The sequence below is a fragment of the Pleurodeles waltl genome, chromosome 9 (assembly GCF_031143425.1).
Source record: "Pleurodeles waltl isolate 20211129_DDA chromosome 9, aPleWal1.hap1.20221129, whole genome shotgun sequence".
In the NCBI taxonomy this organism is placed as follows: domain Eukaryota; kingdom Metazoa; phylum Chordata; class Amphibia; order Caudata; family Salamandridae; genus Pleurodeles; species Pleurodeles waltl.
The window spans coordinates 514968638-514982933 of record NC_090448.1 but is presented as its reverse complement, the minus strand read 5'-3'; the positions used below and the strand labels follow the sequence as shown (position 1 = coordinate 514982933).

Below are 14296 nucleotides of genomic sequence, written 5' to 3'. Positions count from 1 at the left end.
GTAGAGTGCCATGAAGTGTGGGAGACTTTTATTGAGTGGAGGTATAAAGAGTGGAAGAGAGTGGAAGAGGGTGTCATATAGTGGAGCGGCATACATGGTAGTGTTTGTAGAGTGGATTACCGTAAAGTGAAGTAGTGTACAGTGGAATAGAGTACAGTGGAATACTGTACAGTGGAGTGTAGAAGAGTGGAGTGGCATAAAGTGGAATAGCGTAGTTTGAAGTGTACAGTGGAGTAGGACATAATGGATTAGCATAGAGTGGGGTGGCATACACTGAAGTGGTTTAGCGTAGAGTCAAGGAAACTGTTATAAACTACAGTGACGTCTCATACAGTAGAGTAGAGTGCTGTGTCATGCAATTTTGGAAATTTTCATCGAGTGGAGTAAAGTTTTGTGTAATAGGGAGTACGGGCATAGAGTTGAGTTCAAATTTGTGCATTGGAGTGTACTCGGTTAGAGTGGAGTACAATCTAGTAGAGTGGCATTGAGTGCAGTAGAGTTTTGTAGAGTGTAGTTGTATATAGTGGCGGAGCATAAGCTGGAGGGTATAATGGAGTGGCGCAAATTGGAATAGCACAGAATGGAATAGCATACACTGAAGTGGCATACAGTGGCGTGGTTTAGAGTTTAGTAGTGTATAGTGTAGTAGCGTACAGTGGAGTAGCGTAAAGTGTAATGGTGTATAGTGCAGTACAGTACAGTTGAGTGGTGTACAGTGAAGTAGTTTGGATTAGAGTAGTGAATTGTGGAATGGGGTAGAGTGTAATAGCATACAGTAGAGTAATGTGGGGTACAGTGGAATACCACACAGCAGAGGAGCAAAGATTGAAGTTTCATACAGTGTGATAGCGTAGAATGGAGTGGTGTAGAGTGGAATAGCGTAGAGTGGAGTACAGTGGAGAGGTACAGAGTAGGATAACGTTGAATAGCGTAAAGTGGAGTGGAGTGATGTACTGTATAGTGGTGTAGACTGGAGTAGTGTACAGTGGAGTGGGGTAGTGTGAAAAAGCATATAGTGGAGTGTCGCCCAGTGAACTAGCATAGAATGGAGTGGCATAGAGTGGAGTAACGTTCAGTGCTGTGAAGTGGTGTAGACTGGAGTCTAGAAGGGAACACCATCAACCCTAGGCCAGTTAATTCAGCTTTGTTAGTGATTGCCAGTAGTTTAGACAATTTTCAAGCGTTACTTCATCACCCTTTTGTGAATACAGTTATAGAAAAGCCTGAGCAAGCCCCATATGTGGTACTGACGAGTAGCAATCAAAATATATCACCCTTACAAAGGGATTATCTGTGCATTTTGATCCTTTACGCTCAATGAAATGTCTGAACTCTCTGAAAAGAAATCTTTGAATGCATGGGTGTTCTGTCTTCACATAACTCAGTCGTTCTGCCTCTATAAGCGGCTGCGTTTTGGTTACTTAGTAACAGACGAAAGTACAAAACACTCTAGTTTTATGACATTTGCCTTCTGGCTCCTGTTTGCCATCATGAGATTTCAGGGAGAAGACTTTCTGTAATATATTTTTACATTCATAGTAGCCAAGACAGTGCATAAACGGAAATTACGAGTAGCCCACGAAGGCTGAAATATACTGACTATAAAAGGGAGAGTGATACCTTATTTTTTTTATTCATTTATATGCAATCATGGTCACCAATCAATTCGTGTAAAAATGACACCTATTTTTACAGAAACACCCACATCGAAATGTAGAAAATAATCTAGCCAGTTGTAAATATACATAGGTTGTAAAGTCCTACATGTATATATGAATGTATGCCTGATCATAGACCCCACTTTAAGCTCTATAGATTATAAAATGTATTTCTTCCCTTTAATATTCCACGTGTCACAACGTTTTGAGTTGATCACATTTGAATCACCGTGCTAGAAAGGCTTATACTCCTCGTTGCTCCTGTAAGTAGTGTTTATTACGCAACAAATTGATTTCCGCTAATGATCCCTATTAATTTCCCTGTCTTTTAAGGATCGCCTCTTCTTTGTCATGGAGTTTGTGAACGGCGGCGATCTCATGTTCCACATTCAGAAGTCCCGACGATTTGATGAAGCTCGAGCGCGGTTTTACTCTGCAGAAATTACCTTAGCTCTCATGTTTCTTCATGAAAAGGGAGTCATCTACAGGTAAGATTCTTATATGTAGCATTTATCTAGTAATGCAAAGCAAGGTTTTGGACTCAAACGCGTGAATATTTTTAGGGTGTCATTGCTAGTGCCCAATTAGTAGGGGTAGGAGGTAAACTCCGCAGCTGCAGCGGAGTTCACTGAGTTTTTTCCACTCAGTGCTCCCCTTGGAGCAGGGAGTTCTAGAAAAACTCTGACAATTGCCCAGTGGCGGAGTTTTTTCTTATGCTTGTCTCGCCTACCTTAAGTTGGCGCTAGACTGCCTCCTGGTGAGATTTCTCAATGCGGGGGCCGCGTCAGGTCACTATTGCTCACATTGAGAAAGCTGCCATTCATGTTGAGAAAACTGCAGTTCAAGGGGCAAATCTACTCGAGTGGCAGCAAGAAGTAGCGCCCTCTGGGACTCTGCATAGTGCCTTATGTGCTGATTTTACAGCATGCCACAAGCCCCCAGCACAAAAAATCTGTGCAAGCAGTGCAACATACCTGAATTTTTCCGCTCACAAAACTCTGCGGAATATTTAGGTAACTGCGGGATTATGCAAGTTCCATGCAGGCCTACCAGTTACCTGTTTACTGGGCCTATTGGCAATTACAAGGTCTCCAGAACAGCTGCAGGTAGAGTGAGGAATTGCTCAAAGAATTCTCAGGGTTCACACCAGAATCCTGTAGATTTTTCACCTCTGCAGTTAACAGGACCCACAGTACCATTCACGCCAGGGGGTGCAGAATTAGTGCCCTCTCTGTACTACGGCACTCAAAGAGAGGTCTTCAGAGTAGCAATAAAAGTGCCTCAACAGCAGCAATGAAATTTAGCTGTGTTATGTTGCAGTTGTACAAGATATCATAAACAGAAGTCATGTCACCATCTGACAAGGATGCCAAGTCATAAGTATTCGCTCCATTCTGAGTGTGGTGCAAAGTGAAAATTTGAGCGCAAATGATTTTTTCAACAGATTTTTCTGAGCACCTTAAGGTAAATTGTGCATGCAGAACTGTGCAAGACGTTTAATACTGTGTACAAAATTGGGTGCAATACTATTTGTGCATATTATTACTCATTGTTTACTACACAAGATACAAGACACATGCACAAATGGTTTTTGTACCATGGTGTTTTGTCACCTGGTGTAACCATCCAACATGGAACCATTTGTCAGAATGGTAAAATTACAATCTTAGCTTGCACTATTTATGAAAAGTTTCTTAAATGCCCCAGGGTCCATATGTCTTAGCTTTGCATATTCATGTAGTATTCCCTCGCTTTGCGTTGGCAGTGAATATCTGCTGAAGAACGAACATGGATCATGTAGGAAGTTGGCTCTGTATGCCCTATTTCAAAGTAAGGAATAGTATGCACGGAGTCCAAGGGTTCCCCTTAGAGGTAAGATAGTGGCAAAAAGAGATAATACTAATGCTCTATTTTGTGGTAGTGTGGTCGAGCATTAGGCTTATCAAAGGAGTAGTGTTAAGCATTTGTTGTACACACACAGGCAATAAATGAGGAACACACACTCAGAGACAATTCCAGGCCAATAGGTTTTTGTATAGAAAAATATATTTTCTTAGTTTATTTTAAGAACCGCAGGTTCAAGATTTACATGTAATACTTCAAATGAAAGGTATTGCAGGTAGGTACGTTAGGAACTTTGAATTAGCAAAATAGCATATACAGTTTTCACATAAATCACATATAGCTATTTTAAAACTAGACACTGCAATTTTCAACAGTTCCTGGGGAGGTAAGAGTTTGTTAGTTTTTGCAGGTAAGTAAACCACCTACGGGGTTCAGGTTTGGGTCCAAGGTAGCCCACCGTTGGGGGTTCAGAGCAACCCCAAAGTTACAACACCAGCAGCTCAGGGCCGGTCAGGTGCAGAGGTCAAAGTGGTGCCCAAAACGCATAGGCTTCAATGGAGAAGGGGGTGCCCCGGTTCCAGTCTGCCAGCAGGTAAGTACCCGCGTCATCGGAGGGAAGACCAGGGGGGGTTTGTAGGGCACCGGGGGGGACACAAGTCCACACAGAAAGTACACCCTCAGCGGCACGGGGCGGTCGGGTGCAGTGTGCAAACAAGCGTCGGGTTTTCAATAGAAAGCAATGGGAGACCAAGGGGTCTCTTCAGCGATGCAGGCAGGCAAGGGAGGGGCTCCTCGGGGTAGCCACCACCTGGGCAAGAGAGAGGGCCACCTGGGGGTCGCTCCTGCACTGGAGGTCAGATCCTTCAGGTCCTGGGGGCTGCGGATGCAGTGCCTTTACCATATGTCGGGTCTTTGAAGCAGGCAGTCGCGGTCAGGGGGAGCCTCGGGATTCCCTCTGCAGGCGTCTCTGTGGAGGCTCAGGGGGGTCAACTCTGGCTACTCACGGTCTCGCAGTCGCCGGGGAGTCCTCCCTGAAGTGATTGTTCTCCACAAGTCGAGCTGGGGGCGTCGGGTGCAGAGTCTCAAGTCTCACGCTTCCGGCGGGAAACGCGAGTTGTTTCAAAGTTGCTTCTTTGTTGCAAAGTTGCAGTCTTTGGTGAACAGAGCCGCTGTCCTCGGGAGTTCTTGGTCCTTCTAGATGCAGGGCAGTCCTCTGAGGCTTCAGAGGTCGCTGGTCCCTGTGGAAAGCGTCACTGGAGCAGTGTCTTTAGAAGTGGGGAGACAGGCCGGTAGAGCTGGGGCCAAAGCAGTTGGTGTCTCTGTCTTCTCTGCAGGGTTTTTCAGCTTAGCAGTCCTCTTCTTCTTAGGTTGCAGGAATCTAATTTCCTAGGTTCTGGGTAGCCCCTAAATACTGAATTTAGGGGTGTGTTTAGGTCTGGGGGGGCAGTAGCCAATGGCTACTGTCCTTGAGGGTGGCTACACCCTCTTTGTGCCTCCTCCCTGAGGGGAGAGGGGCACATTCCTATCCCTATTGGGGGAATCCTCCATCTGCAAGATGGAGGATGTCTAAAAGTCAGAGTCACCTCAGCTCAGGACACCTTAGGGGTTGTCCTTACTGGCCAGTGACTCCTCCTTGTTTTTCTCATTATCTCTCCTGGACTTGCCGCCAAAAGTGGGGGCTGTGTCCAGGGGGTGGGCATCTCCACTAGCTGGAGTGCCCTGGGGCATTGTAACACGAAGCCTGAGCCTTTGAGGCTCACTGCTAGGTGTTACAGTTCCTGCAGGGGGGAGGTGTGAAGCACCTCCACCCAGAGCAGGCTTTTGTTTCTGTCCTCAGAGAGCACAAAGGCCCTCACCACATGGGGTCAGAAACTCGTCTCTCAGCAGCAGGCTGGCACAGACCAGCCAGTCCTGCACTGAACAATTGGGTAAAATACATGGGGCATCTCTAAGATGCCCTCTGTGTGCATTTTTTAATAAATCCAACACTGGCATCTGTGTGGGTTTATTATTCTGAGAAGTTTGATACCAAACTTCCCAGTATTCAGTGTAGCCATTATGGAGCTGTGGAGTTCGTTTTTGACAGACTCCCAGACCATAAACTCTTATGGCTACCCTGCACTTACAATGTCTAAGGTTTTGATTAGACACTGTAGGGGCATAGTGCTCATGCACATATGCCCTCACCTGTGGTATAGTGCACCCTGCCTTAGGGCTGTAAGGCCTGCTAGAGGGAGGACTTACCTATGCCACAGGCAGTGTGAGGTTGGCATGGCACCCTGAGGGGAGTGCCATGTCGACTTAGTCATTTTCTCCCCACCAGTACACACAAGCTGGCAAGCAGTGTGTCTGTGCTGAGTGAGGGGTCCCTAGGGTGGCATAAGACATGCTGCAGCCCTTGGAGACCTTCCCTGGCATCAGGGCCCATGGTACCAGGGGTACCAGTTACAAGGGACTTACCTGGGTGCCAGGGTTGTGCCAATTGTGGAGACAATGGTACATTTTAGGTGAAGAACACTGGTGCTGGGGCCTGGTTAGCATTGTCCCAGCACACTTCTCAGTCAAGTCAGCATCAGTATCAGGCAAAAAGTGGGGGGTAACTGCAACAGGGAGCCATTTCTTTACAGATCATCACAGACATTTTCATGTATCAAGGCGCCTCTTCATAAGTGGACTGTTTTCCTTGCTGTAAATTGATTCGCAGTCAGGTCGACAAAAATAGATTAATGGAAAGTACGCATTCAAGGCTAAACCAGAAATAATCAATAAGGCAAACACGAGCGTGGCTATATAAATGGTGACAATGGCCATCTAAACCATCTGTAGATGCATACACATTCGTAGAGGTGAAATGAGAGGTGGAAGGTGGAAGGAACAAAAACAAAGGTATAGCATCACAGGTGTATGGTTCCATTCTAAGCAGAACACTGTTACTGCTTCGAAGAATTGTCATACATTTACTCTTCAAGCTACACCTACAATTGTACATTGATCCACTGTTTTGTAGCTGGGAATTGCATTGTAATGGGAAAGCATGGGAAAGAAAAATGGTTCACTGGAAAAAAACATATGTTAAGGGTACATTAAAAAGTGGCATTTAAGAAAAAGAAGAATGGACAGCAAATTATACGTCTTAATGATGGGCAAGAAAAGCATGGGAACAAAACTAACAGGCAAGAAATAAGAGTGACAGATAACAATAAATATGGTAAACAAGCTGCAAGTCGGAGACAAAAAAAGTAACAGCAATTATACAATTGATTGACAGAAAAAAAGTAAAGGGCAAGCAAAAGTGACTGGGCAACATAAATCAATGGACAAGCAGAAAAGAAAAAGCATAATGGACAAAACATCACTTGAGACGAAAAAGTATTTGCAAGAAAATAGATAAAGTGCAATAGAAATATACTGGAAAAGAAAAGTAACGGACAAAAAAACACCTAATGGCAAGCAAGATTGGCAATAGGCAGGAAAAAGTAATGTCCTATTACTTACTGGTAATTTTCATTACTCCTTGTCCTGTAGTCCTCGTCCTGTTCTTTATGATTGGAGATAACCCTGTCTCTCTGACAGAAAAAAGAGCACAAGAAATTCTGGCTCCCCTACCACATCCCCCCCCCCCAACCGGAAGGACATAATGTGTACTTACCTAGCATTTCTTCTGAACTACCAAGCCCCAAAAAATGAAGGCTGGAAGTCCAGGAGGTACAGTGGAGCGTAATGAATAGGACGAGGACTACAGGACCAGGAGTAATGAAGATTACCAGTAAGTAATAGGACAATTCCCCCAGGTCCCTCCAGTCCTTTTCCCATTCATTACTAGTGGAGAATACCAAAGCTAGGAACTTGGCTTTCACAAACAAGAAATAGGAAATTTCAAAAGGACCCAAACACAAGAAAGCAGCACCCAAAAGTGATTTAATAACAGAAAAAAAGGCACAACACAGACAGATTAGGAGCAAACAACTTGCAGAACTCCCAACCCAAACCTTGTAGCATCCTCCAAGATATTCTGGAGATGATAATGCTGAACAAAAGTGTTGGAAGTTGCCCATGTAGCCCCCTGGCAAATTTCAGAAATGGACACCCCCCTCACTTCAGCCCAGGAAGCAGCCACCTCCCTGGTTGATGGCCTTGACAGCCCCACCGGAGGAAGAACCCCCGACAAAGAACAGGCAAACTCAATCTCTTGCATGAGCCACCTGCTGATAAATAAAGAGGATGCTTTGTCCCCTTTAGATGAGTCCCCAAAAGACGCAAGCAAAGAATCAGACTTCCGTAAAGGCTTTGTCCAATGTAAATAAAGCTGCAAAATCCGCTTCACATCCAGCAAATACCAATCCAAGTCACTGTCCCCTGTAGATTCCACCAAAGCAGACAAAACCACCTCCTGGGAACGATGAAACTGGGAAGCCACCTTGAGAAAAAGCAGATTCATGATGCAACACCACCCCATCTTCTGAAAAGGACAGGAAAAGTTCTCAAGCCATAAGCACCCCTAGCTCACCAATGCTCTGGCAGAAGTGACAACAACTAAGAAAACCACCTTGAATGTGACAAACCTAATGTCCAACAATTCCATAATTCCATGGGCTCAAAAGGGGCAGACAACAGAGCCTTCAAAACCAATGGCAAATCTCAAAAAGGGTAAAGAGGATTCCCCACAGGGCAGGTAAGAGAGACACTACATAACAAACGATCATCATCCACATCATCATCATCCTCCAGCTTCCCCTAAGGGGAGTGGAATGTCTTAATAGCTGCACACTAGGTCCGCAAGATAGTCACTGATAAATGCTTCTCAAAGACATCTCGCAAGAACTGCATCACATCTGACAGGGAACACTCCAAGGGAGACAACACAGAGAAGGCTCACATTGGTGCTGATAGTTACCCAATGCCTGCCATAACACTTCAGCGTTGCTGGCTTCCAGAACTTCTGAATGGCCACTGCTAAATGACACGGAAGTCGCTTACGTTGCAACCCCCTCCTCTCAACTTCCAGACTGTCAGCTGAAGCCACATGAGATCCAGAGATGGCACTGACCACAGAGGAGACGAGGAGCAAGAAATCAGCCACGGACCCCGAACAGCCATTAACCTGAGATTGGGAAACCAAGACCTCTGAGGCCACGATGGCACCATCAACTGAGCCAGAAACCTGGGAATGAGAGCAATTGGTGGCAATGCATGCAACAGACCGTCCGGCCAAGGACCCATAAGAGCATCCCAGACCCCTTCTTGTTGACTGCGAGCACAAAACCTGGAAACCTGTGCATTGAGCCAGGAAGCAAAGAGGTCGAGGAAAGGAAACTTCCTGCACACCTGAAGAAACACTTGTCATGAGAGAGAGAGTTCCTGAGAGGGAGGAAAGAGGCAACAGCGAGCATCTGCCACCCCATTGTCCACCCCTCTCACATGAACTGCCACAAAAGATTGAAAATGCATCGTCCCTCATTTGAATAAGGGCAAAGCCACAGCATTGAGGGACTTGGAGTGAGTTCCCCCCGGTTGTTGCCCCACCAGAACATTCCGAAACCATGACCAGAGACCACCAAGCCTTCAAAGACCTCCCTCCCTGGGTCCTCCCCACTCAAAGATGCTGGTATCTGTCATCAGGGCCAGCGGAGGATCCGACTTCAAAGAAACGCCCCAGGAGAGATTGTCCAGCACTGTCCACCACCCCAATCCGGAATTACTGCTGGAGACACTGGGACTAACATCTCAAACTCTCTGGAGCATGGATCCCAAAAGGACAGCAGATGGAGCCACAAAGGTCTGGCAATAGCAAAATAAATTAAAAATCACTGCCCTTCATTTTGACAGCTGTGATAATTCCATACCAGGGACAAATGGGTATTTGTACTCAAATCAGAATTGATGTTTGCACACAATTTACATTAACCCTGCATTTGTTTCTTGCTCAGATGTTGTCATGTATTACCTGGCAAACTTTTCATGGGGAACAATTGTATTAGTTTTATAATAGAGATACGACAGTGACAAAAGCATGCAGTATCACAACTATTTCCCAGCCCAACACAAGAAGCCGGAAACTCGAAACCAGATCTAAAATCCCACAAGGAGAATAACGAACTATGCAGTATTGGTGTTTCCCTGGGAGGTTTTTACGCAGCCATAGACCTACATGAGAATGAGCACAGTTATGGACAAAAGGGGCGCCAGAAAAAGTACATGACAAGAAAAAAGTACTTCGCAAGTAAGGGTAGCAGGCATACTAGGAAAAATATAATGTGGATACATAAAGAATGGGTCAAAATTACATATTCTTCTAGAGTGAATAACCTTTCATTGTATCATTTCACAGAAATTGTTGGTCCGTTAGTCCATACAAATTAGGTGCACTTTTGAGTTGGCCTTTTCAAAATGTGAACTCTGCATTTCCCTGAAAGGCTGCAGATTTGGGGGCTGCTTTCAGGGGTGGGTGTGCTACTGTGATCCAGCTCTAAGTCTGGCTTTTGTCTGAGTCAAACCACAGCATACTGTACACCAAAGCACAGAGAGCATGGGGCAGTGGGTCACCCACTCAACCACTGGCTCTCTAGCCTTGCGAGTGATGGCACTTTGTCCGGTCACATGTACATACTCTGCATAAAAAGTAATATGAGCCAGTATGTTAAATTGAGAAGTGTTTTTTCTTTCCATTTGTTATCCTTTTTTTATAATGTCATCCTTCTGGTGTAATTAAACTATATTTTTGGTGTACAGTTTGGGTTCTTTGTGCCAAAAAGAACATATTTTCCTTTGGTGTGCGTTAAAACTAAAAGTAAAAAGTTTTTAAAATCCTGTTGTAAGTAACCTGCTTTCAAGGAACGGACATACCATTCGATTAAAGTTAAATACAACAGTTAAGTATTCTCTTTTAATTTAAAATATTATTTAAGTAAAGTATTTGGCAGTCGTATTTATGTAGCGGCATGGTTGTTCCTTTTTTTGTTCGTTTTTATTTTTGTGAAATGTTATCCCATATGAACTCTACAAATGATCCTTTGGCCGTAAATGGATTGAATTAATAATTTACTAGAGGAAAATAGGCCTAAACTGTACATTATACAGTACAGTTTTTGAAGTGTACTGTCTAAAAAGCCATAGGATGTACTTTCACTCTAGTTTAGGTGGGACTACAGTTTTATTTCAGTACTGCAGATTCTCAGGGCCGGACTGGCCGTAGCGGGCATCGGACATTTCCCAAGGAAGCTGGAAGGGTGGGGACGCTTTTGTTACTGGGGGCCGGTTTTGCGGCGTATTGCACTATCGGCCCCCAGAAACAAAATCAGCAGTGCTTTGCATTCCGCCCAATCCAACCTGGGGTCTGGTCCGTCAAAATTGCCAGAGCTGCTTTGGGTTCCGAGACCGGTCCCGGGCAATATTTCTCCAAGAATAAAATCATGAACATACCAGTAAATGTATTAATTATTGGCAGATACGAGAAAAAAAACTAGATTCACTGTAGGAAAGGTCTTTTGACATAGGATATGTGGTGCCTGTCTGTAACAGTGCTCTCCACAGAATATATGTGGCAGATAATGCATTGGGGAGTTAAATAACACGGGCTTGAAATTTCGTCATCTGGTCAGCCATGATCATCACTTTTTAGTTGAGTCCATAAAAAACTTTCTGCTGCTTATAATGTTAAACTAACTGCTGTAGAAACTATGCTAATCTGCTATGGACCCTCATAGTCCCTCACAATGCCAGCCTGTCAGCAGTGATCACCGATGCTCATAAAGCTCACCCTCACTCATTGTGACAGGAGGAAGTTCACAATGTTGTGAACTGCTAAGGGGGTTCTCTGGGTGCATCCAATGTGCACATCACTTATTGTATGGACTCAGGCTTTACCTTAGTGACGTTTATCAGGTTATAGGAAGTGCAATGATGCGTGTCCCTAGTAGAAAAACATATATTACCACTGTATTTTTCACCTGGTCCACGATTTAATATATGGTAACATTAAATTGTGACAGAATGAAAGGCAACTCTGTCATGAGGAAACCACATTGAACTGGTATGGAAAGCAGCATTGTCATGGCAGATACTAAACTTCTTAATGTAAAGCATCACTGCAATTCAATTTTCCACTTGGCTGTATTTTGCAGATTACCGCTGTCACCCATGCAAAAGCCTACATTGCTATGTAGAGCACCATTGCCATTCCAGAATCCACATCTCCAAACCATGTGCAGCAACGTTGTTGTGCCCTGAACTAATTTGCCCCTATATGTAATGGCATGTTTCATTGTAAATATCATTGCCAGCGTGCTACATCCCCCGAATCCAATATGCCCTTCCTTCCCTTCGCCCCCAGCCATCCTTTTCAAAGTAGCCTTGACTGCTAACAAGCATAAGCCATTAATAGCCTGTGGTTGCATGCACTTGACCCGGAAGCAGAACTACTCTGGAGCCCTAAGGGAATGCCGGAGAGCCAGACTGGCCATTCTGGCCCAGTCACTGTTCACTTGAGGCTTGTTCCTGCTTTCTGGAAGCTTTTGTGTGCACACGCAATAAATCCGGCCAGTCTGAAAATCAGTCTGTAAACACCAGCCACTGCATCACACAGCTGTCCAAATATTCCGGTGTCCAACAATCTAGTCATACTTTCACCCTCAACAGCAGCAACGTAGCCCACCAGCCAATTTCTATTACCTACGAGTCGAGAATGAGAAACTGTATCCATTCCACAAGATGGCTTAATAAATGTAATGCTCTCTGCTATCCTTAATGCATCGGGATCCCTGGGTCCAGAGTGAGGAGCCCAGTGCACCTCATTTGTGGCTTTCTTTAACTGCTCAGTGTGGGGCAGGAGGGCCCATTTTCCTGCCGCCGTTCGAAGCCATGGTACTCTTATTAAACCACTGACCTTGACGGCACAAGTTTAAATCATCCAAAGCCAAGCTTTCCTCCTTCTGATGCTGGAAAAAATAATACTATTGACTTTGGTAACAGTATCACTTCTGGATGTCTGTGTTAGAAACAGTAAGTCTGGGGTATGAGGCACTGTATTAAAGCAACATATTATTTTATTTTGGGTCATACCAATAGATCAATGAAGTGCATGCTGTATGTATCAGACCAATGAAGAGGAGTTGAGAGACCAAAGGTCTGTGCAGTTTCCTACAGTGCATGTATCTTTTCTACAAACAAAGTTTGTGTGTTGCGAGAAATCCTATCCGTCTCAAAAATTCAGTGGAGAAAAGTGAAATATTTATATTTTCTTATTCCAAAACACACGTCAGGCAGTGCTCGGTTAAACCAGTGGTTGAAGGGGGGGCTCACCTGCATTCGTTTTGGGAAACTGAAACTTATTGTTTCCTAACAGACCACCATAAGGGAGAGAAAAACCCAAAGGCAGGGAAAATGAAGCTAGATAAAGCTAGGAAGACAATGACAGATGTAGAAACCAGGGATGAAATATGACCTGCAAGAACGAGCTAAAGAGTGAGTATCTGGTGGTGGATAAAAGAGACATGAGGTAGAATCAAGACTACACAGACATGATAATCAGCACACCGAACTTGGATAGTGCCGGCCACTGTTTGACCCCCTCTAACAGCATGAAGGGGGAGCATGCAGTGCTGCCATAGCAGCACAAAGTCTGCCAGGATACTGTACCCCATCCTAATCACCCATGCAGTGACAAGTTGTCAAACCCACCACTCACCTTTACCACCAGTGTGGAGCGTATGGTAAATCTGAGCTGGAATGTACCTGTAATTGGACGTAACCTGTGGAAGAGAACACAGGCTTTAGGTGGACGATTCTGGCCCAGTATATCCCCACCTTACAGCTGGCCTACTCGGAACGCGGCCCTGTGCTGAGAGATAAGGGCAGCCTTTCAAATGTCAGCATCACTACCAGCGCTGCCACCATGAACAATATGCCTGTAGTCTGGACTTTGCCACAAATAGTGGCGAAAAGGGTGGGCAACTAATGCTTTGTGGCCCACCAACATTTTTTAAGTGCCTCCTTAGTGCAAGGCCGAGGCTCACACAGAACTGCAGACAGATGTCTCTGACGTTGTTAGGAGAAAATGTGCAGCACATATGAGCGCTTGGCATGTGGATTCAGTAAATCATGCAATTTTGGGGGAATGTTTCTTGGAACCAAATGCTGTGACAGCATCCTGCCTTGGCATAGTAGAATTGCTGTCACAGAGCGGTTTCTGGTATTGAGAGACAAACAGACTATTTTCATATGCTATATATCCTAATTCTCAGCCAGCCACTGACTGGAATACTTCTTCCAAGGCAGTGAGGGTGCCAGCACATACGGCCACCCATAAGCTTGCCATTCTGCACGCCTAACAGATTAAAATCACAATACAATGTGAATTATCCCTTTATTGTGTGTGGTTTCTATAGGAAGTAATTAGCGTGGAACATCACATATGACCGCTTATATATTCTCTGTTGTGATATCAGAGCAGTGAAACACTCATTGTTCACTGCTTTGATGTCACATGGTAGGAAAGCGGGGCAATGTCTTCTTGTCCTCCCACCTTCCCCAGATCTCCAGAGGCTGAGGAAAAGTGGTGTGCAGCACTCTGCCACCTCTCCCCATCTACCACTGATTCTTCTCGATCTTTAAACATCCAAGAGGAGCTGTGGAATGGGGCATCACCATTCCAGACAGCTCCTCCTTCCCGATGTCCTGTGCATACTCGCAGTAGATAGCGAAGGTAATGTTAATGCATTTGTGTATATCAGCAAAAATGGCCCCAGAGCTGTACACAAATACATTTACACTGTCAACACATATAGCTCTCGGAGTGC

At 44.8% G+C, this 14296-nt stretch overlaps 1 protein-coding gene across 1 annotated transcript in view; it reads left to right on the top strand.

Moving 5' to 3' along the window:
• PRKCH (protein kinase C eta) overlaps positions 1-14296 on the top strand; it is a 656855-nt gene that overhangs the window by 518237 nt on the left and 124322 nt on the right. Inside the window, exon 10 of the mRNA XM_069207402.1 lies at positions 1992-2146. Coding sequence (XP_069063503.1) covers positions 1992-2146 — 155 coding nt within the window. The remainder of the gene's footprint in view (positions 1-1991; positions 2147-14296) is intronic.